This window comes from Bidens hawaiensis, unplaced genomic scaffold, assembly GCF_021521415.1.
Source record: "Bidens hawaiensis isolate Kalapana, Puna unplaced genomic scaffold, B.hawaiensis_p1.1 tig00004412_1, whole genome shotgun sequence".
NCBI classification, from domain to species: Eukaryota; Viridiplantae; Streptophyta; class Magnoliopsida; order Asterales; family Asteraceae; genus Bidens; species Bidens hawaiensis.
Window position 1 is genome coordinate 1,341,810 of NW_027491265.1, and position 27,493 is coordinate 1,369,302.

The 27,493-nt window shown below is 36.2% G+C and overlaps 2 protein-coding genes and 1 pseudogene across 2 annotated transcripts; 1 reads left to right on the forward strand and 2 right to left on the reverse strand.

The window, feature by feature from the left end:
* The first annotated feature begins 7,490 nt into the window (after nt 1–7,490).
* Nucleotides 7,491–9,913, forward strand: LOC143626538 (G-type lectin S-receptor-like serine/threonine-protein kinase SD2-5; annotated as a pseudogene).
* Nucleotides 9,914–15,866: 5,953 nt separating this feature from the next.
* On the reverse strand, nt 15,867–19,016 carry LOC143626539 (uncharacterized). Its single transcript, XM_077096602.1, has 6 exons — nt 18,607–19,016; nt 18,361–18,487; nt 17,891–18,226; nt 17,157–17,336; nt 16,898–17,065; nt 15,867–16,067 (listed from the first exon to the last, which is right to left on the reverse strand). The coding sequence occupies exons 1-6, from the start codon at nt 19,014–19,016 to the stop codon at nt 15,867–15,869; spliced, it is 1,422 nt and encodes a 473-aa protein (XP_076952717.1).
* Nucleotides 19,017–25,769: 6,753 nt separating this feature from the next.
* Nucleotides 25,770–26,306, reverse strand: LOC143626540 (uncharacterized). Its single transcript, XM_077096603.1, has one exon. The coding sequence runs from the start codon at nt 26,304–26,306 to the stop codon at nt 25,770–25,772; it is 537 nt and encodes a 178-aa protein (XP_076952718.1).
* Nucleotides 26,307–27,493: the final 1,187 nt, after the last annotated feature.

A 27,493-nucleotide genomic window follows, 5' to 3' on the forward strand; every position in this document is an offset into this window, starting at 1 on the left:
ACTTAATCGTGATGGGTTCCAATAAATTTAAATTTAATTATGGAGTTTAAGCGTGAGATGGCTTTAAACTTTGAGAATGTCGGATTTGGGAAAGCTAACTTATTATCTCGGAATTGAAGTTTCACAAAGCAAGGATGGGATAAAAATTAAGCAAGAAGCGTATGCGAAGAAAAAAGATTTTGATTCTACGAGATATCGAAAAACTGTCGGGTGTCTCCGGTATCTTTTACAGACTCGTCCCGACTTGACGTATTCGGTCAGAGTCGTAAGCCGGTACATGCAAAGCCCGAAGCAATCTCAAGCAACTCTTATAAAGCAAATTCTTCGTTATATTCAAGGTACTCTCGGTTTTGGTATTTCTTACACTTGTGGAAAAACGTGTTTGTTGGTTATAGTGATAGTAGCCATAACATTGACCAAGACGATGGCAGAAGCACTACGGGGCACGTATGTTATCTTGAGTCTTCACCAATTAATTGGTTTTCTCAGAAACAAAGTACAACTGCACTCTCATCGTGTGAAGTAGAGTACATGGCGGCAAGTGCGGCCATGTGTCAGGCGGGTTGGCTAAAGGTATTGATAAGTGAGTTATTCGACAAGGAAATTCAAGCAGTGGCGTTACGTATCGATCATACATCAGCGATAGTGAAGAAACCGGTTTTCCATGGAAGGACCAAATACATTAAATCTCGGTTTCACTACATTCAGGAATGTGTTGATCATGAAGAAATAAGTGTCGATCATGTTAGCGGTGTTAAGCGATGTGCCGATATCTTGACGATGGCTCTTGGAAGAATCAAATTCAAGGAGATGCGGGAATTACTTGGAGTTGAAGACTTGTCAGTTTCGAGTTCGAAATTCCGGGGGTGATCGTTGGGAATTTCGTTCAAAATCGTTACTTGGCGTGCAAGGTTAAGTAATATGATTTAAGGAATGGATAATTATAAACAATTAATTGTGCTCAGATTTAATTGTCAGTATAATTATTATGCCCTATTATTTAGCATTCCTAGTTGTAGTCTAAACGTGATAGGTTAGATTATAAATACCCGTGCTTTGGGGTTTAGAGATTTGAAATATGAGTAATTGAGTTTTGTGAAGTTTCTCAATAATAATATTCATGTTTGAGTGTTAGCCAAATTAACGAGTTCGTGTTCGATACCTGGTACCAATTCCTTTAAATAGGTCATGTGGTTCTATTGCCACAAGAAGTGTTCTAAATCATATGCTTGGACTTTAAGTAGGTGCAAGGGTATACCAGCAAAGTTTCTGTTTCTATTAATAGTTGATGCTGTTTGATGCTTTGGAATAATATTATTAGCAGCTACAATGAAAGTATAATATATATGCTGCTGATCCATTACTGGTTGATTAATGGATAATGATGGTTCAATTGGCAGTCAAATGTTAACGGGAAGTTAAAACTTAAAAGTCAGATTTTGATTTGATTTTGACCCATTTGACTGGTAGTGGATGGGTTAAATGGATTGGGAGCGATCTATAAAAATCTTATTCTGATCTGAACTATTTTGTGACGGCACTCGATTTTATGTGTGATGGAGGTTTAATTAGATAGCTGCTTTTGGTGGATGTCAAATTTGGTCAAATTTCTTATTATGGACGTATAGGAATGTTACTGTCAATTTAAGTTGCTCAAAGATACAATTTCAATAGGAATTACTTCAGGTTCAATATTGCATTTAGCTGGATGTTAAAGATTGATAGCAGTCAAAAGTCAATGGTCATAGAAAGTCAACTGTCATCATGTGACAGTAACAGTCTAAAATCCAAACGCTGTTTGGGTGAATACTGTTAGTGATGAGATTGGGTTGTAGAATATGATTTGAGTAATAACTATAATTATTAGTTAATATTAGTGGCTTTATCTTTTTGTTAGTATCAGTTTACATCCATAAATAAAAAAATTACAATTATTAAATATGCTCCACACAAACATTTTTATGATTACAGAGTTGTGTGTAAGTGGTCCAACTAGTGGTTAGTCCACACGGCAACTTTTGACTAAAATTAGTCAACTCTAGCGTTGACTTGACTTGTTCAAGACTTATTAACATATTGGGTACTTTGTATCATTAGCTCTTTATAGGTTCTGCAGCGTTCTTCAACATGATAGCATCATGGATTAGTAGTTTCTTCATTGGATTTTCTCTAATTCTTATGTTATCACCCACTGCTCAGCCTTTTGAATCGTATCAAATAGCAAATCTATCCACTACATGGATCATTTATTACCTTGATTTCCAACCTATGCTCATTAGAGAAACCAACATAACTTCATTCTACTGTGGCTTCGTATGTGCTGGATATTGTCCTGCCTTTTATTTTGCCATTGTAATTGCTCCGACCATCAAATCAGACCTCCAGCAACCTGTGATCGTTTGGTCAGCGAACCACAACTATCTGGTAGGGATTTATGCAGTGCTGAATTTCACTGCAGCCGGAGAATTGGTCCTGATGGAAGTGGATGGAAGCATAATTTGGACCACCAATACTGCTGGAAAATCAGTTGTTGGAATGAACCTAACTGAGACCAGAAACCTGGTGTTGTTCGATGACCAGAACTCAGTAGTTTGGCAATCTTTTGATTACCTGACAGACTCTTTGTGACCTGGCCAAAAGCTATTTACAGATCAACAATTGAGATCTAGCGCCTCTTTAGACAATTCATCGGAAGGTATGTATTCAATGTAGGTCACGGATAAAGGTTTGTTTGCTTATGTTGACTCAAACCCACCACAAGGCCTATTTCAATAGGTCGGTCTATCACAAAGATACAAATACAGGAAGAAGATACATGATGTTCTTGAATGGGAGTTTGTTATTTTTTATAGATTCTTTCAAGCCAGGTGATCCTTACAGTGTGGTTGACGTACCTCAAGCGTCATCAGCTCAGTATATGAAACTCATGCCAGATGGGCATTTGAAAGTGTTTGAATGGAACCATGAAGTATGGACAGTGGTAGCTGATCTTACTGCAGATTTTCTTGATGAGTGTAGTTATCCTTTGGCTTGCGGAAGAAATTCTATCTGCTCAACTAATCAACAATGTAGTTGTTCCAGGATAGAATATCATAAACCATTGAACGACCGCCAACCTAATCAGGGATGCTCTGAAATTACTCCTCTATCGTGTAATTCTACACAAGATCAAGATTTTATCATACTCCGGGACGTCAAGTACTTCACCTCTACTGCCGACATGGAGGCGGTGAATGTGGATCGGTTGTAGAAGCCACTCTAGGAGATGGCACCAAGATTGCAGTAAAATGCCTTGAAGGCCTTTCACACATTAAGAAATCATTCCTAGCTGAGGTTCAATCTGTTGGCAACATTCACCATGTGAACCTGGTTAGACTTAGAGAATTCTATACATGGAAGTCACAAAGATTTCTCGTATATGATTTCATGATAACGGGTCATTAGATAGGCGGATTTACCACGAAGTTCGAAAGCAAATACTCGAATGGGAATGTAGAAAGCAAATCATTCTTGATATAGCTAAAGGTCTAGCATATCTCCATGAAGATTGTAGGAAAAAATTTGTGCATCTTGACATCAAAACTCAAAACATACTTCTAGACAACGATTTCAACGCCAAAGAATCTGATTTTGGATTATCTAAGCTCATTGACAAAAGTCAAACTGAAGTGATGAGAACCATTAAAGGCACACCTGGTTATATCGCTCCTGAGTGGCGGGCTTCAATTGTCACTGAAAAGATGGATGTTTATAGCTTTGGGATCATTCTCCTAGAGATCTTATGTGGCAGGAAAATTTTTGATAGATCTCAACCAAAAAGAAAGTTGGTAGAGATGCTGGAAAATACCTCTTACACCTACCTGAATTGTACGGACAGCCGCATTTGACATTACCACCTAGAAACCCTAAGTTTTCCTATTTTATCGTTCTGATAATCAATATAATGGAAATATTTTGAGTTGCCTTGTGTGTATTTGTTCTTGCTTTACTTTCTATTTTTAGCAACTTTCCAATTATAGCTGATTCCGCCGGCTACACTTTGAGGTCTTCAACATAATTGTGTATTGTGACTCTTGTCCGACTAATTCTTGGTCGTGTCACGAAATAAACAGTCCTGAAACATTTTCATGAATCATTTTTATCAATGGGGGTTACTGCTTCCTTAATCATATCGTGAATCCGTCCTACATACTCTTCCGGTATAGTTTTATTATTTCCAGGAGTTTTTACTTGTTCACTATTTTGACTCCTTTGATTATTTTCTCCAGACCTTCTACAAGTAAAATAAACGGATTTAAAACAAAGCACATATATCGCCTTTATTTATTTCATATTTATTTATAATAGTGGAATGGGAATAAAAACATGCTTTAACAAAATAACATCATTTCTTAATCTCTAGTCCACTTTTTGACAAGATTTTTCATCTTATCACACTTTTTGAGGATCTTATTGCCTATCCTCCTTTTCTCAATTCTCTCGTTTCTTAGTTCATCCATCACAGCATTCGGTTGATTTTTGGGTATCCTACAGGTGCCGATGCTGCAGGAAAAAGATAGGTTGTTTCCTTTGGATACAGATTTGTGGTTTGCATTTCTTCATTGGGGGTGTTGTTGGTTTAAAATTCTTCGACCAGTCGGGCCTCTTCCTGGATTTCATTTGTCTATTAAGAGATTATTGTAATATATCCTGTAAAAGGTGGTATGTGGACGGGAGGTCCACGAGAATCTTGTTCCTCTTCATCATCTTGTTCAGTTGGGTAATGAGTTGGCATTTGGAATGGTACTTTCATGGGGGCACGATGATATTTTTGGCCTTTGACTTGGTCCTACTGTTGCGTGCGGATTTTGATAACTAAGTGGTGGCGATCCAAAGTGCCATTTACTTTGATCGGAATGGCAGTTCATCCAACTGGATGAATATGTACTGAGTTCCTGTTTAATCTTACTCTGGACTTCCATTTCCTCAGAAGGGTGGTAAGTCGGAATTTCAGATGGATAGTACTGTGGAATATTTTTAGAAGTATCACTTGATATTTCTATTGGCATTTGTGGACTGCCATGAAGGTACGTTGGTTGACTTCCGTATGGCAAATTGGGGACCGTCGATTGCTCTTGACCGAAAAAGCTTGTATAATAGTTTATTACTGGCCATGTTTGATGGCTCGGGTTTAGGTGCAGGCTTTGAACATCTAGCTACTCGGCATCTGTACCCAAAGTAGTTTGTATAAGACCTCTGCATAGAGTATACTTAGGGATAGGTAGACTACCAATCTTTGCTTATTCCTACTTATTAAACAAATGGTTAAAGCTTAGGTACTAACATATTAATACTTAATTTGTTGAAATCGATGGTTCTGATACCAATCTGTCACACCCCGACCTTGGCCCTAAGTCGGGGTGTGACACCGGGCCTTAATCGGTCCCACTCTCTGAGGATGACGAGTGCTTCTGTTTTTTTTTTGTGTTGTCATATACGAGAAGCGTTACAACCCGCTTTTGTGTGTTGTCACATTAGATCGTTTATATATAACAAAGACAATTTGTCACAATGGATCATTTATATATAACAAAGACAAATTTTTTTTTAATTTCCTAGAAAGAAAAGGGGGAGAAAACAAGCAAACATGGTAAAGGCAAACTACTTGAATCGATTGTAGAGTTTAATTATGGTGCCTTCGATGTCAAAGGATTGAGAATAGGTTTGGGGATTTTATAGCCTTATAGGAGTTTTGGGGATTTGGTTTTATTCAAAAGATAATGTTCAACATGAAATTCTGTCTATAATTATAGACTCTGTTTATGTTTATAATATTTAGAATCACTCTAAACTTTTAATATGCATTGTTTTAAAAATTGTTCAACGTTTTGCTAAATATATTAACCAGGCGACACACGCAGTCATATTTTTGCAAAACAAGGAAAAGAAAGACAATGTTCAGCTACACTTTTAACTTTAGATTTTTCACTCAAATGTTTGCTTTATTATTATATAGTTTGATAGTTTCAAATGTGCCAAAAGAATAAATGCAAGTGTCATGTATGCCATATTTGATGTAAACCTAAATAGCACAAAATAAAAATAATATTTCTGATCATACAAAATTAGCACCGCTGGTCCGCCGCAACACGCGGGTAACCATGCTAATATATTATATACAATTTACATATTATAATCAATATCTGGTCAATATAATACAGCACCACCACGGCACCACTTAAATTTTGTGATTAGTTGAATACTATTTCGGTCTATGAACTTATGATTTGGATGATTAATCATGGAAAACTGTAAATGGCTTGAAATACTTTTGGAAAAAAAAAAACAGTTACGAATTTATTATTCTATAGGTAAGAATAATGTATAAAATTTAATGATCGTTGTTAAATTTATTTTGAGAAATGACTTTTAAGACCAACTATTACATGGTCCCGTGCGTTGCGGCAGGAGCATTGATACACGTTAGTATGTGTGTTGCAATGACCTTGATAAAACATAAAATTAATAAAGTTTGTCAACGCGTTATAGTAGCTCGATTTTAAAAACTTTTTTTTTTACATTGAAACGTATGCAGAAATATGACTACCTTTGTAAAAAACTAAAATGCCATGGAGAAAACAATAATATACTATATTTGAAACGCATGTTTTGGTCATGCATTGCATTAGCTCGGTATTGAATCAAATTTATATCGAAGCATACGTAAAAACATTGTTGTTTGTATTCAAATTTAGAGTAACATTAAGTTGCAAAAAAATTAAGATATATAATATTTGACCAACATCGGTTATGAATGGAACTTATGTTGAAACGTAAATAAAAATAAGAGTTCGTGATCGTATATTTGAAAATTAAGAAAACATACTATATTAAATATATGAGTAAAATATGTTAAAATCAAAAGTTAGTTATAAAAATGATAAAAAAAAAGTAAAGTGTCAATAAGTAATTGGTTAATTTATTTACTATTTCATAAATAGTAAGTTACGTGAGTAAACTACCTTTTGTTTTTTAATATATATATAAATAAGTTGTTTGAATTTTTATTTTTTTGTGAAGAAAAGATAATACGTTTGTTAGATGTTTTAATCAAAATTACTACTTTTCGTTTTTCTAAAATCATGTTTATCCTTATTTAAATTGAATAAAAATATGTTTTTTCGGAAATATCTAGTAGCATTAATTTACATATATAATGAAAATTGATATTCATTATGCTCACCGTCCGTATTTTAATGATAAAAGTCCTAGCTCCAACCGGTGATTGGTCCAACACGGCGGCTCTAATGTCAACCACACCATTGACTTGACTTGTTAAAGATTTGTAATAGATTAAATCATGCATTTTTCATAGCTTCTTCAGTGTTCATTAATTATGAAGATTTATAGTTTCTTCTTTGCTTTTTTTATAATTTTCATGTTAACTTGCTACTCACCCAGTGTTCAGCCTTATCATCCTATATATTTCACAGCAAATATTTCCACTTCATGGACCAACAATGAGTCCCTGGCCCTGGGCATTGATTATATGGCTAATGCCAGGTTCATTATCCTTAGAGAAATGGAAGACATTACTGTAGCTTGTGGCTTCTCTTGTGAAGGAAATTGTACCTCTTACATCTTTAATATATTCATTGCTCGAAACGTATTCTCAAAGGGTCAGGTCGTGTGGTCAGCCAACCGTGACTATCCGGTCCGAGAGAATGCGATACTGAATTTCACTGCAACTGGAGACTTGGTGCTAAAGGATGGAGATGGAAGCATGGTTTGGACCACCAACACTGCAGGAAAGTCAGTTGCTGGCATGAACCTAACAGATACCGGAAATCTGGTGCTATTCGATCACCAAAAGTCGGTAGTTTGGCAATCTTTCGATCATCCAACAGACTGTTTGCTGACTGACCAAAAGCTGTTTCAAGGTCAAAAGCTGAAATCTAGTGTTTCGTTAACCAATTCGTCAGAAGGTATGTTTTCTTTTCAATTCACGGATAAAGGTTTGTTTGGTTATGTTGAATCAAACCCACCTCAAGCATATTACAGTATGTTAGTCCATGGCAACAATACAAATAAGAAAAGAAGATACATTGGGTTCTTCAATGGGAGTTTATCGTTATTCACTCATTCTTCCGAGCAAAGTATTCCTGATGTTGTTATTGACGTACCTCAAGCATCACCTGCGAACTATGTGTATATGAAACTGATGCCAGATGGGCATTTAAAAGTGTTTAACTCCTGGGGTACGGAGTTAAAAGATCTTACCAAACTTTTAGTTAACGGGGATTGTGGTTATCCTTTGGTTTGTGGTAGAAATTCCATTTGCTCGGGTGATCAACAATGTAGTTGTCCCGTAACAGAATATTTTAGACCGGTGAACAATCGCGAACTCAACTATGGATGCTCTGAAATTACCCCTCTCACATGTAATTCTAAACAAGGTCAACATTTTATCACACTCAAGAATGTCGCGTACTTCACCTCTACTACTGACATGGAGGGGGTGAATATGGAGACTTGCAAACAAGCATGTCTAAACAATTGCTCTTGCAAAGCAGCGTTTTTTCAGTATCAAACAAATGCTTCACATGGAAAATGTTTTTTGCCATCAGATATATTTACAATGAAGACTCTTGATAACCATGATATCAATGCTACAGCTTTCATAAAAGTTCAACAGCTTACATCATCTGGTTTTTCTCGTGAAGTTGCAATTGTTGCAGGCTTTGTGATTGGAAGTTTTGCACTTCTGCTTGTTGTTACCATAGGATTTATTAAGTACCAAGTCATCAAGCAAAAAAGGGAACTTGAAATGGAAGAGGAGTATTTAGATCAAGTTCCAGGAATGCCAACTCGTTTTACCTATGAACAGTTAAAAATAGCCACAGATAATTTTACTAAAAAGCTTGGTGAAGGTGGATTTGGATCGGTTTTCGAAGGGACTATAGGAGATGACACCAAGATTGATGTAAAATGCCTTGAAGGCCTTTCACACATTAAGAAATCATTCCTAGCTGAGGTTCAATCTATTGGCAGCATTCACCATGTGAACCTGGTTAGACTTAGAGGATTCTGTACATTGAAGTTACAAAGATTTCTTGTGTATGATTTCATGAGTAACGGCTCATTAGATAGGTGGATTTATCATGGAGTCCGGGAACAAATACTTGAATGGGAATGTAGAAAGAAAATCATTCTTCATATAGCCAAAGGTTTAGCATATCTCCATGAAGATTGTAGGCAAAAAATTGTGCATCTTGATATCAAACCACAAAACATACTTCTGGACAACGATTTCAACGCCAAAGTATCCGATTTTGGATTGTCTAAACTCATTGACAAAAGTCAAACCGAAGTGATGAGTACCATTAAAGGCACACCTGGCTATATCGCTCCTGAGTGGCGGACCTCAATTATCACTGAGAAGATGGATGTTTACAGCTTTGGCATCGTTCTCCTAGAGATCTTATGTGGCAGGAAAATTTTTGATAGATCTCAGCCAGAAGTTGGGAGCAAGGAACATTGTTAGATATGGTTGACGAGCACAGTGAAGATATGCACGAACACAATACAGAAGTGGTGGATGTGATGAAAGTGGCTGCATGGTGCTTACAAACAAACTTTAAAAGAAGGCCTTCCATGTCGTCGGTGGTTAAGGTGCTGGAAGGAGGAATGAATGTTGAATCGAACTTGGATTATAACTTCACAGATTCAGGACTGCAAAAAAACAATAGTCAAGAGAAAGAGTTAACACCATTGCTACCTTCTATTCTATCTGGGCCAAGGTGACTGGATCATTTCTATGCTTTTGTGTTTTGTCTCTAGAACAATTGGTTTTTTTCGACTTTATGCAAACTTAATTTACTTTATGCTTGTATTACATTATTTTTGTTGTAAATACAGATTAAAAGGGTTGTAATAAATTCAAATTGTTATTTTTTTAGCTGCTTAACTATGTCACTTTCCTGCATTCACTGGTAATGATTAGAATTTCGAGCATCAAATGACTCGAGGATCAAAGATTCAAAGCCATCCTCTTTGGAGGAAACAAGGAACCATAGTTAGCATTGGCTTCTTCTATAGTATAATATAAACCTTTTTACCTCTTTGTTAACTTCCTTGTTAAATCGATGGTGTGCCATTTACCATTCAGCCTGTAGTTGTTTGCTCAGCCAGCCAAGTCTATTTGGTCAGGCACAGTAGAATACTGAATCTCGTTGTGGCCAACCAAGAAATAGGTTATTCGGGTGAAGGAAATTGCTTATGGTCCATTTGGGTCTATTAAAAGTATATACCTTACATAACAGGTTAATTTGGTCTACCTAATATATACAAATTGTTGAACTAGGTCATCATTACAAAACTTGATAACTGACTCGCATTGAAGAACGGGAATGGTACTAAAAGACTGATATCCATCTGATGGAAAGGCTACGGCCATGGACGACCTCAAAATAAAAGGAATGGTACTAAAAGGCTGATATCCATGCCATCAACAACTAAAACTTGGTCCACAAAACATATGATTAATTTCATTAATTGCATAATGTAATAATAATAATGTAACAAAAAAAAAATCATACACGGGCGGCTTCCTCATTTTCTAGTTTCCACAGCAAGCCTTAAACAGGTGGTGGTTCTTTCATGCAATGCAGAGCGCCAGCCACGGTTTGGCTTGTTTTTGTTAACCTTGGAACTGGTTCACAAGTGATTCACAACATAAAAATCAGTCTGCAACTTGCAGATGCTTGTTGATTGAATAAGAAAGAAAAAGAAACACAATTAACCAACAAATGGTTTATGCTTTATTGATAAAAGACGAACTAAAAAACTCAATGAAACATCGATGCTGGGTATACATATATATCCATGTTCTTAATCCTATTCTATATCAAATACAAAATTTGAATCCAAAACAAATAGGATAAAAATAAAATAAGATTAACTTATTGGATAAGACGAACTTATCTATAATAATAAACGAATTATTATTATATTAAATCTCCTCCAAGCCACCCCATGAGATTTACCGACCCGCCCTTTATTCAAATATCGTTTCGTTTAATAGTTTTTTGCCCCTTTCTCAACCATAAGTTCAGAAGATCTAGTTCAATTTCCACACCTGAAAATATTATTTCCATAAGTGGAATCAGATTTCCAAATCTTCCCTTGTATTGACATTGATTATTTGTGCATATGACTTAAAAAAAGGTACAGATAACAAAAGGGTAAACTTAGTCATGGGAAAACATATCAAGTTACCTTTTGCTTCATCTACTTCTATTACGTTTTTACCTTTTGATATTGTTCACAATGATCTTTGGAACTCCGCGTTCTAAGTTCGGGAAACATATATGTGCATAGGGGTGTGCATGGGTCGGTTTGGGGCGGCTTTGAGCCTAACCCATAACCATAACCTAAAAAAATTGTCAGAGAAGATTTTTATTTTTTATTAATATTATTATAACTTTACGATTACAAAGAAGAAGCATATATATAAGAAAAGAAACAGCCTCCTGATCAAACACAAACTTCACAAACCGATATGCTAGAAACCTATCCTAAGTTATCTCTAAAATAATAATAAAGATAATAACCAAATATAATAAAGATAAATAATAGGAGATAGTCTTGTATTTAAACTCAAAAACCAATACTCCCCCTCAAGCTGGAGTGTGCAGGTCTCGAGCACCCAGCTTGCCAAGTAACATACGTAGTTGTTGTGCACCAAGAGGCTTAGTAAACAAATCAGCAACTTGTTGTTTGGTTCCAATATGAATTGGTAAAATATCTTGTGACTCCACTCTTTCTCGAACAAAATAACAATCCATTTCGACATGTTTTGTCCGTTCATGAAAGACTGGATTATTAGCAATGTGCTTAACTGCTAAATTATCACAATAAAGAGGAGTCGGATCCGTGTAAAAAACTTGAAAGTCTTTTAACAGCCATCGAACCCATAAAATTTCACTCACTGTGGTCCCCATGGCTTGGTACTCAGCCTCAGCTGAAGAACGGGAAACTACCGATTGCTTTTTGCTTTTCCATGAGACCGGAGCTCCTCCTAACAATAACAAATAACCCGTTCTTGAACGACGAGTAATAGGACATCCTAACCAATTAGCATCAAAATAAGCAACAAGGTTCAAATCTCCTTGTTTAGGAAAAAAAAAATACCCTGTCCAGGTGTGGTTTTTAAGTACCTAAGCACACGATTCACAGCTTCCATATGTTCTTCACGTGGGTCTGAGACAAACTGACTTAAAATATTTATGGAGTACGCTATATCTGGCCTCGTTGCCTGTAAATACAGCAACCTTCCTATCAACCGACGATATTGAGAGGCATCAGTTTTGTTACACTGATCCATTTTCAAATTCTGTTCCATAGGAAATAAACTAGGACGACATCCCAGTTGGCCACTATCTTCAAGAATGTCTAATGTGTACTTCTGTTGGCTTAAAACCATACCTTTAGACGAACGAGCCACTTCAATACCCAAAAAATACTTCAAAGGTCCTAAATCTTTTATACTGAATTGTTCATCTAAGTAAGATTTGGTCATTTCAATCTTCTTCTCACCACTCCCTATTATAATAGTGTCATCAACATATATTAGGACCGCAATAAAAGAGTCCTTGGAAACCAAGGTAAATAAGGAGTGATTTGCCTTAGACTGAACATATCCAAATTTAATCAAAGCAGCGGTGAATTTTTTATACCAATTTCTGGAAGCCTGTCTTAAGCCATAAATAGATTTTCTTAACCGACACACTCTATTATCTTCCCTTTTAGAAAAACCTTGTGGAATTTTCATATACACCTCTTCTTCTAAGTCTCCATGCAAAAAAGCATTATTTACATCAAGTTGATGGATCATCTAGTCTCTTTTAATAGCAACGGCAAGCAAAACTCTTACTGTTACGAGTTTTGCAACAGGGGCAAACGTTTCATGGAAATCAATTCCTTCCATATGGGTGAAACCTTTAGCCACCAACCGTGCTTTATATCTTTCAATTTCTCCGTTAGGCTTATATTTAATCTTATAAACCCACTTGGAATCAATAGCATGTTTCCCTTCTGGTAACTCCTCTATAGTCCAAGTTTTATTCGTCTCAAGTGCTTCAATCTCTCTCTTCATAGCTTCAACCCAATTCTTATTTTGAATTGCTTGATGAAAAAACTTTGGCTCATCATTAATCGTGATGGCCGCCAAGTAAGCTTTACGAGAGTTAGAAAATTTATTGTAAGACAAATAATTAGAAAGAGGGTGTATCGTTGAAGAAGATTGATTATTTGTGGGGCATGAATGATCTATAGACGGTGGCAATTTTATATCAAAACCCTCGAACCACTCTGGATGATAAATTTTCCTTCTTTCCCTATTCAGACCCACATCTTTGACATTTGTTGTTTCTGGCTCCTGTTCAGTTTGTTGAAAAACCGGATCCGTAACATCATTTATTTCTTCATGCCCACCTAAGTTGTTTTCTTGTTCTTGGTTGGTGCTTGATTGTAAATGATGTTTTCTTGTTCTTGGTTGGTGCTTGATTGTAAATGATGGGTATTAGTGTTCGTGAATGGACTGTGATCATTTGGATCAACATGTGGGCTGCCATGTTCACTCACTTGTGGGCTATTAATGGGAGTGGTAATATTTGGGCTTTCATCTGAGGTCCCATTCAGGTTGTTCTTGATTTTATTTTCATCTTTATTGACAAAAAGAAGCCAATAATCTTCATCGATGGGAGGGGCTCAAACAAATGTAGATCAGTGGTTTATGCCTTCTTTATTTCCTTAAAAGGAAATTGTTCTTCTACAAAACAAACATCGCGAGAATTAACAATTTTTCCATGTTCAACATCATATATTTTATATCCCTTAGTACCTTGAGGATACCCCAAGAACACCCCGGGCCTCCCCCTCACTTGGAACTTATCTCCTCTCGTCTCTGTACTTCGGTAATAAACTAAGCACCCTATGACTTTCATGTCTTTATAATTTGCTTGCTTCCTAAAAACCACCTCATATGGCGTTTTGTTTTTGGTAGCTTTGGTGGGTAAATGATTTATGATGTATGTTGCAGCTTTATACATTCTCCCCAAAATTTTCTTGGTAAACTTCCTTGAAACATAATGGAACGAGCTGTTTCAAGTAGATGGCGGTGTTTCCTTTCGACTACTCCATTTTGTTGTGGGGTATGCGGGCAAGTGGTTTCTATGAGAATTCCTTATTGGGAGTAGAAATCCATCATTTTATTTGAAGTGAATTCACCACCATTATCACAACGAATTTTTTTAATTCGTTTTCCAAATTGTGTTAGCACCATCCTTTGAAAATTTATCAAACACTCGCTTGCATCACTTTTGTGTTTGATAAGGCATGTTCATACCGCTCTACTAAAATCATCCACAATTGTTAAAAAGAAGCATGCATGTGAAGTAGATGGTTTCCGATATTTTCCCCAAATATCACAATGAAGCAGATCGAAGCAAGCAATACTTTTAATATGACTTTTTGGGAAGATTAGACGAGTAAACTTTGCTTTATTACAAATATCACAGGCACCATTCTTAGAATTCAAACAACTATTATTAAAAAAACCAATCCTACATAACTTTTCGTTTGAAGCATGACCTAGTCTTTTATGCCAAATTTCTGCATCCGTCTTTGACATCATAACTTTCTTTTCTCTAACCACCATGCCCATACGATAAAGACCATTCACGCGCTTACCCACTCCAATCATCTTCTTCGAATGTAAGGCCTGCATGCAACAAAAATCATGGAAAAAACTAACAACACATTGTAGGTCATCGGCCAATCTACCAACTGAAAGCAAGTTGCAGTTAAAATCAAGAATATATAAAACTCTTGTGATTTTTGTTTGATTGGTTAACATGATTTCACCAGTGGCCTTAACAGAAATATTGTCACCGTTTGGAATCATAACTGGTGATTCATTAGTGCACTCGGTGTGTTTTTCTAGTAAGTTTAACGTGTGGACTATGTGTTCCGTTGATCCAGAATCAATAATCCACTCGTTTTGTTGTTGTAACTTACCTGCCATTGCCATGTTGGCTTTAGGTTTATGATCACCTTGTGAGTTGACATTCCCTTCTGTGAAGTGCTTGAGAAGTGTTTGATATTGCGTCTCACTTAATCCTCCAATGGTGGCGTTTTCCTCCGTATCAACACACCCGGCCTTCGGTTTCCCTTTTTCCCGTTTCGCTTTGCCGAGCCACCAATCGGGATACCCAATTCTTTCAAAGCAAGAATCCCGGTTGTGTCCAGCTTTCCCACAGTGTGTACAAAGTTCAGATTTAGCATTCCTTTTAGGGTCTTTTGTTGCGCACTACTAGAAAACTAGGCATTCGAGACCATCTTCCGGTCGCAAAACGGTCGTAATTGCCCTGTTGCGACCGTTTTGCAACTGAAAATGCGGTGGGAAAAACGCAGGTCGGAATTACTCTGTTGCGACCATTTTCCGACTGCTATTACATTTTGCGACCAACAACTAAAGCTGTTGCAAAACATGCAACGACTGCCGCGGTCGGAATTCATGCAACCACTGCCGCTGTCGGAATTCATGCACTTGCAACCACCGATGTGGTCGGAATTCTTGCAACCACAATTCTTGCAACCACGCAACGGTCGGAATTCTTGCAACCACGCAATTGTTACTGCCAATTTAATTTGGACCATTTGAACAAATTTGAATTGTCCAGACATTTTATAAAAAAAAGTAGTAAATAAAAATATCCAAAAATAACCCAAATTAAAATATCTAATATAAAATCCAAACGCACATCCATATGTTCAAAATATTCAAAATAAGGCGTGTTAACGTGGCTTCAAAATATTGACATTGCTTATCGAACCACATATTTTAACAAAGTTTCAATGTTAGTCATCCTGTTAAGAATTGCATCTTTCTTCGTCTTATCCTTTTCCTTTTCAGCCTTATCCTTTTCCTTTTCAGCCATCAACTCCTTAATAATTCCATTTAATCTTTTTTTATCTTCATCTTTTTCCTTCACAAGCTCCTTGATAACCAAGTGCAACTTTTCAATCTACAAAACAATTGATAACTGGTCAAAAATAAAACATAAAAAATTTTAATGTTGTCCTAAATGACTTCTAATCTCAACAACCGGTTACTAAGAATGTCTTTTGATCCTAAACTGATTATTGTGAAAATTAAAGTGATGTTTGACTTTTAAAAAGTCAAACTGTCAAAATAAAAACTAAAACAGGCTGTAATAACTGTTTATAGTTTGACTAAAATTCAAACTATAAGCGGGCTAAATAAACAAGTTATATGTGAGTTGTAAACGGGCCGATGGTATATAATAATACTATTAACGGGCTGTGACAAACATGTTTAACGAGTTATAAACAATGGGTCTTTTGACTAAGCCTATGCAAGTAAAGTGTAAGACCCATGTAACCACTAGACCCAACCCGACTCGCCATACCCCGGTATATGAGAAAAAACCGATTTAATAACTTTTTCGCTTATGAAATGAAAATCATTTTTCTAATGTAACCACTAGACCCGACCCGACCCGACTCGCCATCACAGTCCTATTCACCGCCTCTACTTGACTATTTGTTAAGGCTTTTTTCTAATTTACTAATTAATCCATATTATAATTTATTTTATAATTGATAATACTAGTTATTATGAAAATTAGAGTGATAATGTGACTTTTAAAATTCAAACTGTCAAAAATATTTAAAAGAAAAAAACAATGTTGTTTGCTACCTATAGAAACCGACTCAGTAGCACTTTGCTGCTGCTGTTTGAACTTTTGTTGTTACCAAACTGTAAACCTATTACACAGCCAAAATGTAAATTGATTTCAGAGTTTTTTTCAAAAACATAATTCTATTAGCATACCTCGTGGTCTTGTCTGCCATGCATACGCGGGCCACTAACATTGCTTAACCCGTACAATTTTCCTTTCTTTATGCCTCCAGCAGCTCGCGACCACAAGTCTTCGTCAAATTTGGGATGCATGCTACGATCATCTCCGTACTTCTCCACAACATATCCATTGTAATTAACCTATTATTAAACCAACATAATTACATTATTCAAATTTCAATATTTTTCTCTTTTGAAATATGTTGTTTGGATTTACTAATAGCCAACTTACCCAAGTCTCCTCTGCCCTATCGTCAACCCAATTCAAATTTTCTCCTTGAACACTTCCTTCCGAATCATCACCCGAAACTAGCAAACTGCTTAAATCTTTATCCAAAGGCCGACTTCCTTTTCTGCAATGTGATTGCTTCCACATCTCATGAGTTGTCAGTTCACGCCCAAGTGTTTTTTCCTACAAAGGTGGAATTATCAAACTGTTAATAAGTCTGATTTTGGATAAACATGTCCTAAAGGCTGGGGTTAAATCATAAATAAGGCATGCATATCTACAAGATTTGCAATAAATTGATGTTGTAGGGATCTGTTGAGTTTTTTTAGTGTCATTTTGTTATTTGATATTATGTAAGAAAATCTTTGATGAGATTTTTATAAATATGATTTGCATTTTTTGTGGTTAAAAATATAAAAATTTATGAACATTTTATTACAGGCTATAGATATAATCCAAAATATTGGAATGCCTTAAATTTAGATTAATGGATTATACTACAATTTCCCGTTCTTAACAAACAATACAAGCTATAATGATCAACTACAGGTGCAAAAGTAAGATTTTATTTTCTTTATTGAACCTAATTATTTATGCTATTATAGTGCATATAGCTTATAGGACTTTGCTTATCCATACACCCTATGGCCTTATGAGTATTTATATATACTTATGCATTTGGCGAATTAAGGGGTAATATTATGATAAAGTTATAATAAAATTGAAGTGTATATTACCGCTTTTCTTTTTGCAGTCACATAGGTTTGTGCTCCAAGCGTATGCTTGCCCCTGATTGAATTGCTTCTAATAGCACTATTTCTTTTAGACTTTTCTTTCCATTCAGGCGTGTCCCAATTTGCAAGCATATCTTTCCATGCCTCATATCTTATCCAAGAGGGTTTGAAGTCATCAAGAAGAGTAAAATCATCTCCAACTTCAATACCGTGTATTCTCGCCATTGTTTTGGCCTCCTCTCGTACCCTATTCAACAAATCAGGAAATTTACCCGCAATGCACTTCTCCCAATACCTCAAAATTTCTGCATTCCATTTCTCCTCCCACTGAAAATAACACTAAGAAAAAAAAACTTTTAATAAATAACAAAATGGTCCACTAAGTTTAATGGTAATAAATTAATCGCAACAAAATGTGAAATCACGGTATGTTTTGCATTATTTTAAAACTGATTATGTCTATGTACACACACCTTAAAACGCTCAAACAACGTCATCCTGTGCTCATAAGAAACATTTTTCCAACTATCCCATGCATCCAACCACATATGCTTTAAGTTCAATCCAATAATCCGGGTGGACGTCATTTGATTACTAAATCTACAAATTAAAAGCAATAAATGTGAAACCACATTAGTAACATTTTTATGAATATAAAGAAACAGTATTAATATGTACAAAAGTTGTGAAACCACATTAACATTAATACACGTACTTACTCCCCATCTTCGATCCAAATCCACTCACGGTTTATCGGTTCAGGTACTTGAACTTGTGAAGCACGCCCCCGCCTAGCAACATGAACAGTAGACTCATCATCACCATCAATGGGAGAAGGCATCAATGGATCATGGTCTGCATCTGATTGTGGTTCAATGTTATGACAACTACCTATTCCACTACCTCCATCACCAATATGACCACTACGTTGCCCATTACCTCCATCACTAGCTTGACCACCACCTCGATCACCACCTTGCCCAATAACTCGATCACCAACATGACCACTACCTTGCCTGATACCTCGAATACTACGTAGACCACTACATTGACTACTACCTCGACCACCAGACCGCCCAGCACCTCGACCACCACATTGAACACTACCTCGACCCATAGTACGCGCCATGATAACTACAACAAAATTATAGATAATTCATGTATCTATCAAATGTATATATACTAATTATTTACTGCTTAAATAAAATAGAGATTCAATAAATTAATGTGCCACATGAGAAAACTTTATGAAACCAAATGATTACAGATTCGACCTAAAGTGTATATGCCATAACTTAATTGTACCTAAAATCAAAATTCATTCATGTCAATTCTGAATCTAGCAAAACTAGAAAGCAATCGATGGGTAGTCAACATACACTCCAATGCATGAAATCAAGTCATATCGTTAATTTACGTCATTCATCGACACTAACAATCATTAATACTAACAATATAACCTAATCGTTAATACTAACAACGTTCAACAGAAAACTTACTAATAAACCTAATCGTTAATACTAACAATAAACATAGATTGTGATTCAGAGATAAAATCACCGTAAACAACAAACGGACCTCAATTCAAATCCAGTTCAGATCCAATTGACTCAACTCAAATCCAGTTGACATAACAAATCAATCAATTACAATAACCTAATCGTTCACCATTTGAGGTGAAATAATTACTAAACGGATTCTAATTTAGGAATTTAACTAGTAACGAACTGCTTCATTAATTAGAAACGCATATATGAATCACAGATGCAGACAATTGAATGAAATTGAGTAGATCTACTTCTACATACCTGCAATTGAATAGATCTCTCTCTCTCTCTCTGCGGTTACGGTGGCTAACGGCAGTTCAGCTCTCTCTCTCTCTCTCTCTCTCTCTCCGTGCGGTTACAGTACAGTGGATCTGAGAAAATAATTCTTCTAAGGTTGTAAATGAAGAAGAGGTGTGAGACGTGTGATGTATTTAGGTATTATTTTGATCATGTTACAAGAAAGTCTACTTTAGGTATTATATTCATTGTGAGCATTTTTCTCTTAAGTATTAAAAAACTATGTATTTTCCTAAGTTTTGTTAATAAAGGAAAAATGAAGGAAAAAAAAGAATTTTGAGTAAGCTCAAGATGTCGAGTAGGGTCATTTATTTTCAAACTTTTAATATTGCGTATTTGTGTGGCATAGAAACTCTAATTTTACTAAGCCAACTATCCAACTAACAAGGCACAAGCCAGGCTGACTTTTGTTCAGGCTCGACTTGTTTGTCGACCGAGCTTAGAATGAGTCGCTAACTTCTTGAACAGCCATGTACCAAAACCTCTAAAACAATTTACTAATATCTTCAAAAAAATTATAATATCATTGTTTGTGTTAATACGTATCACATCAAATTTTACACCTAAACATCATATTATTCTCACATATATTACCAAGGGGTATAACCGTCAAATGTCAAAGTGTTAGTGAATTTCTCATACGCTAGAAATAGTCATACGCCTGCTGTCTTATGCTAAATTTGACGGGCTGCTCAAACGGGCAAAAAGTGTTGTTTTCGGGCTATTGAAAAGAACTGTTTTCGTGCTAAAATTTCGCCCTATCGATTTGTTCGTGAGCGTCTTCCAAATGCTAACAATAGCCTGACTACAAAATAAGCACTGTTGTCATTTCATGAGTATTTCTATCACAACCATTTGTGATTTTGTAAATTTCAAAAGACATTCAACATTAACTCACAGCAGTACATTGTTTTAACTGTTTTAACTCACTTCCTAAACTTTTTTAAAAGTGTCTGCAAAGTGTGGGAATCTCATTGAGACAAATAATACACACCATTATTTTAATCTTGGATTCATTTGAAGTGGCTGCAGTACATTGTACAAACAGACATATACCATTATTTGGCAGTACCTTCCACCTTAAATATGACAAAGTTATAAAATAAAAATTAGAAAATTGAAATACAACACACAAAACTGTTCTTTAGTAGAGCACAAAACATGTTACCAAATCTTGCTTTTCTCCATAAGACTAATGGTCAAACTACAAAAATACCCCTGTTCACCAATCCTCCATATTACCAATAAAAAGAATACTAAAACAGCTAATACTAAAAATTATGTTCGGAATAATCAAAATCTTCATCATCAGAATCTTCATTGTCAAAATCAACTTCTTCATTGTTATCGTCAAAATCCTTATCAGATAAATGGGTGGCTTCAAGCTCTACTTCTTCATCATTATCCATGATTTCCACTTCTTCTAGCATTCCATCCTTTTGTGCAAAAGAAATAGGGAGAAGATTATCTGTTACCGTGCATTCTATCCTCTCATTCTCTTGTGAAATGATCCCTATCCACATTACCATCATTATCCACTTCACTAACATCTTGTGCGAGTTCGTAAACTCCCCTTGGAGTCGTCTTTACAACAGCTAACCAACCTTTTAGTTCCTTTGCTTTTGAAGGATATGATGTATCATACACTTGTTGCGCTTGTGATGCTAAGATAAAAGGATCATCAACACATCCTATAGCTGTGGGTTTGACATCAACCATATGAGTTTTGGGGTCTACCCTTACCCCCCTCACAGGATCAAACTAAGTACATCTAAACAAAACAACCACGCAACGCCCTATGGTGCTATGATATTTCAACTCTAAGATCTCATCTAGCAATCCATAGTAGTCACTTTCATGTTCGTTATATGTAGCCCCTTTGACACATACACCTCTATTTTGTGTGACCCGGCCATCATAAGCTGTTTGTGTGTGAAACTTGTAACCATTGACAAAATAACCCTTGTGTGACTTTACATAAGTAAGTGGCCCTTGGGCTAGGCCTCTCAAATGTTCCTTATTTGGAACATTCATAACCTACATTCACAAAAGTGTGTTATTATTTTTGAAATGCCACAATATTAAGATAATATAAAAGATGTGTTGGAATGCTTACATGGATCAGCAGCCACTTAGCAAATTCCTCCTCTTTCATTTTATCAAGGGTTGCTTCGTCATAGCTTGGGAAAGAATCTCTCAACTCTTTATCAAATGACCAAACAGATTCGAGACGCTCGTGACAGTTAAGCAATATATAAGTATGAGCCTTGTCTCTTTCTTTATTTGAAAGAACTTTGTCCTCTCCACCCTTTTCAAATAACCTTCGAGATGGATGTTTAAATATACTTAATCGAGGATCAATATTCGAAGAACAAGGAATGTTAGGGGCAAAATTGCCTGGTTCACGAACTATCGGCTCAAGATACAAAGAGCAATAGTTAGAAAGTTCATCCACAAGATTAGACTGAACAATAGAACCTTCAACCTTCCTTTGTTTCTAATCATTCTTTTTAATCGACCCAATTTTCTAGAAAATGAGGTGGAAAGTGTTGGCAGTTATCTAAGATTTAATATGTAAAAATGATACTTTTTTAAGTTAAAACATTACCTCTCAAATGGATACATCCACCTAAACTGCACTGGACCACCACTAATAGCTTCATTTGCCAGATGTATAACAAGGTGTTCCATTGAGTCAAAGAACCCGGGTGGAAAGATTTTTTCTAACTTGCAAATAGTTATGACGACACTTTTTTTCAATTCAAGTAAATCTTCGGTGTGTAGAACCCTTGAGCATATTACACAAAAAAATGTGCACAGCTCTGCTATCGATTCCCATATTTGTTTTGGTAGCATCCCTCGTAAGACGATAGGCGGCAATCGTTGCATGAAGACATGACAATCATGGCTTTTAAAGTTATAGAAGAATGCTTGTGTAGCATTCACGCATCCACCTATATTTGATGCATAACCATCAGGAAACTTTACTTTCTTTAACCATTTACAAACCTCATTTACCTCCTTGCCATAACATTATCTTTTGTTTTTGAAGTATCCATGACCGTTTGAAATATATTCTCAAAAACATTATTCTCAATATGCATTACATCAAGGTTGTGCCTGATTAACAACATGGGCCAATATTCAAACTCCCAAAAAATGCTCTTCTTTACCCAATTATGGGTTTTGCCAAATTCTGGATCTTTATGTTTTGGGTCACCTTCATAGACAACTGGGATGTTAGAGACTTGTTCAAATACTTCCCAACCAGTTAACTCATGTGGAGGTCCCAATACTGATCTTGTTGATTTTCGAAATCCATTCCTATCAGTACGAAAAGGATGTGATGTTGGTAGAAATCTTCTATGACAGTCGAACCAACATGCTTTACGTCCAGTAGGTAATCGAAAAGCTTGAGTGTCTCCCATACAATATGGGCAAGCTAAACGACCATGCGTGCTTCAGCCTGAAAACATTGAATATGCAGGAAAATCACTAACTGTCCATAAAAGAATAGCTCGCATAATAAAATTCTCTTTACGGTAGGCATCATAAACTTCAATGCCTTCTCTATACAACTCTTTTAGCTCTTCCATTAACGGTCTTAGAAACACATCGATTTTCTGCCCCGGATTCTTACCTTCGGGAATAATCAAACATACTTCAACAAATGAGTCTTTCATACACATCCAAGGAGGTAAATTATAGACTGTAAGAAAGACGAGCCACAATGAGTATGGAATTGAGTTGGAGTTATTTGGACTAAAACCATCGGTGCATAATCCAAGACGAACATTTCGAATCTCTTTTGCAAATTCAGGATTCTCAGAGTCAAAATGCTTCCAAGCCATGCCGTCACTTAGATGTGCCATGCTACCTTTCTTTGTGTTGTTGTGATGGTGCCAAGTCATATGTTTGGCTTTTTTTGTTGACATATACAACTTCTTAAGTCTAGGACCAATTGGCATGTAAGACATCACTAATTTAGGTACCTTATTCCGGTCACTCTTATAACAGGATTCCTTACAGTATTTGCATCATGTCAATGTCTTATCTTGTTTATAGAATAGCATGCAGTGGTTTTTGCAAACATCAATTCTTTCATAGAGAAGACTTAACCTTTCTAAACTTTTCTTTGTATCGTAAAAGCTTTTTGGGAGCTTATTATCTTCAGGTAGCAATGCATTAACCATGGAAATGTTATGTTGTAAGTTGCCGTTGACACATTAAAAAGTGATTTCCATGTCAAGAAACTCGTGGCAGCTTGTAACTTGGAACAATTCGTAGCCTTCTCCCCCTCCCATAAAGGTTCATCTGCAGCTTGTAACATGTCATAGAATCTTTTGGCTTCCGCATTCGGTGCATATCCTTCTATAGTATTTGAAGTATAACCACATGCATACATGTTATCTAACACCATGCGTTTATATCCATCATCATTGTCATCAATTTCCATTATAGTAGAAGATTTCCCAACCTCGCGGATAGAATTTCCACCGTGTTCACTCCATGTTTCGTAGCGAAACATGAAACCTTCCTTGTACAAGTGTTGTTGAACGGTGGCTCTATCTCTAAAGTTTATATTTTGGCATTTATAACACGGACATTTTATTTCAAATATGGTCTCACCACGCATATTCACCCTCGTATCAACAACATCATTAGAAAATGCAAAGTCCAAAAACAAATCCACATTGTTACAGTATTCAGAATTAAGAAATCCGTCACTATCAATCCTTTCATACATCCACTTTCGATCGGTGTACCAAGCCATTCCAAATCAAAGTGTTTGGAAACTATCCACCTTAAAAACTTCAATACACCGCAAAAATTATTATGACTCAAAACAAGAATTACTAAAAGTCTCCAAATAAAGCAAACGTTTGAGTGAGTCGTTATCATGAAAAATCTTGAGTGGTAATTTATTCATAACCGACCTACAAATTATGAAAACAAACTTAAGGGTATTTTCTGATTCTGTCTAAATGAACCCTAAAAACATTATTTTTAATTCGGGTTTCTTTCATAACACCTTCCGATTCAAAATGTCACTTGGGCATTTCATCAAACACCTGGTGTGCACGATTGAAATAGGTGAAAAAATAAAGTAATTTCTATCATTTAAGCCACATAATCACATATAAACCTAGCTAAGAATCTCACAATTAAATTAAGCATGCAATCAATTGACATCTCATAAACAAATAAACTGTTGTAGACGAAGGTGTTCATACACAAATTCGAAAAAATACTATACTCACCTTGTTAATAACTGTTGAATTTGGAATCACATGCTCTGAGTATGCTATGGTATGTTGTAAAATGTTAATCTCAAGTCAAAAACCTTGTCTATTAAATGTATGCCGTAAAATGTATGCTGTGGTATGCTGTAAAACTAATTTGTGTAATAATAAAATAAAATGTTAAAAACTACGTACGGTGTTAAAAACTACATACTGTCAAAAAAAAATTTAAATAAAAGGTTAAAAACTCCAACCCCATAGTATTGGTTGCAAAATCTCCGACCGCTTAGCCACCGGTTGCAAAATCTCCGACCGCTTAGCCACCGGTTGCAAAAACACCGACCGCCTAGCCATCGGTTGCAAAAAACTCCGACCGCCTAGCCACCGGTTGCAAAAAATCCGACCGTCTAGCCATCGGTTGCAAAAAAAACTCCGACTGCTAGTCACCGGTTGCAAAAACTCCGACCGTCTAACCACCGGTTGCAAAAACTCCGACCGTCTAGCCATCGGATGCAAAAAAAACTCCGACCGCTAGTCAACGGTTGCAAAAACTCCGACTGCCTAGCCATCACGGTCGCAAAAACTCCGACCGCTTAGTCATCGGTTGCAAAAATTAAATTTCGGTAGCAAGTATGCTAAATCGGTTGCTAAATTTGCTACCGTTTTTTTCTGTAGCAAATTTTGGCAGCAATTGCCTAATTTTCTAGTAGTGGTGGTTCTCGCTCTCTATTGATGGAACCCTCCATCATGTTTTCCCTGGTAACCCGTCTGAAACGCGACCGTTTTGTTTTGTGATCATTTGGCGGAAGCAATGGATCGTTGTTGTTCATCCTCAGAGGCAAGGCGATAGGCCTCCCCTAGGGTTGGCCCTGGTTTCATTGATAGAAGATGAGTTCTGATTGTTGTGAACTCGCTATCAAGGCCCATGAGGAACTCGAACAATTGCTCCTTTTCTTTGAACTCTCTCATTTTTTTTCCGACTTCGCAGGAGCAATTACCACAGTTGCAGCTTGGTGGCGGTAGGACGGTTTGTATTTCATCCCATAATGAACGCAGCTTAGTATAGTATGTGGAAACAGAAGATCCTTCCTGTCGGATCATTGTGAGAGCTTGCTTTAACTCATATGCCCGTGGCGCGCTTTCTTTCCCGAATCGTTCTCTTAGGTCGGACCAAATCTCAAGAGAGGTGTTCGCGTATTTCACACTTCCTCGGATCTCCTTTTCCATGGCGATGGTTAACCACCCCTTTATCATTGCATCACACCGAAGCCAAGGCATGTAGGTGTCCTTGGTTTGATCCGGCTTTGGGATGGATCCGTCTACGAAACCCATCTTATTTTTGGCGAATAAAAAATTCGTCTATCTCTTGGCTCCAATCACTGTAGTTAGCATCAGTGAGGGGATCATTGACCTGCATCTGTCGAGGATAATCTGAAGCATGGATATAGTAGGGTGAACTTGGGTCGATAACCTTCTGATCAAGTTTGCCGCTGGAATTCGTATCTTCACCACCGGCCATATTATCTTCTTCTTCTTCTTCTTCCTTTTAGCGTTTAGGGTTTTGAGAGAGCCCTGCTCTGATACCATAAAAAAATATCAGAGAAGGTTTTTATTTTTTTTATTATTATTATTATAACTTTACGATTACAAAGAAGAAACATATATATAAGAAAAGGAACAGCCTCCTGATCAAACACAAACTTCACAAACCGATAAGCTAGAAACCTATCCTAAGTTATCTCTAAAATAATAATAAAGATAATAACCAAATATAATAAAGATAAATAATAAGAGATAGGCTTGTATTTAAACTCAAAAACCAATATAACCGATATGTCGGTTAATGGATAACCATAACCATAACTGACCCATTATGGCGGTTTTGGTTAATCGGTTTTGTAGGTTATAGTGTGCGGTTATGGGTCGGTTAATCGTAACCAAAACAATGTAATTGAGCCTAAAAGTTTAATACCAATTATTACAAAAAAACGACATGACATAATCTGACAAGGTATATAATCCACAATATAATACCAAATATTCAAAAAAGAATGGCATTATATAATCCAACAATGAAATTCAACTTAATTTGATAACAAACGTTGAACCAAAAACATCAAAATGATATAATCCAACAACATGTTTGGTGGAAATTATCCCAAACATATTAAACATATTGTTAGTTAAATAAATGGGTCGGTTAAGTTGTAGCGGTTTTGGAATTACCTTAACCAAAACCGACCCGTATTTGACGGTTTTTAAAAATTCATTAAACCGACCCACTGGTTATCTCAGTTATCGGTTAAAATCGGTTCGGTTATGGTTTGGTTTAACGGTTATGGCGGTTAAGTTGCTCACCCCTATATATGCATTACACTAGGAGTAAGCATATTCAGAATTCGTATGTGATGCATAATGTACTTGTATTTAATTATCACAATTTTGTTTCTTGTATAGGCTTTGAGTCATCCCGCATAGTTGTTTTCTTTTAATTGATTAAAAAAGGTTTTTAGTTGTCT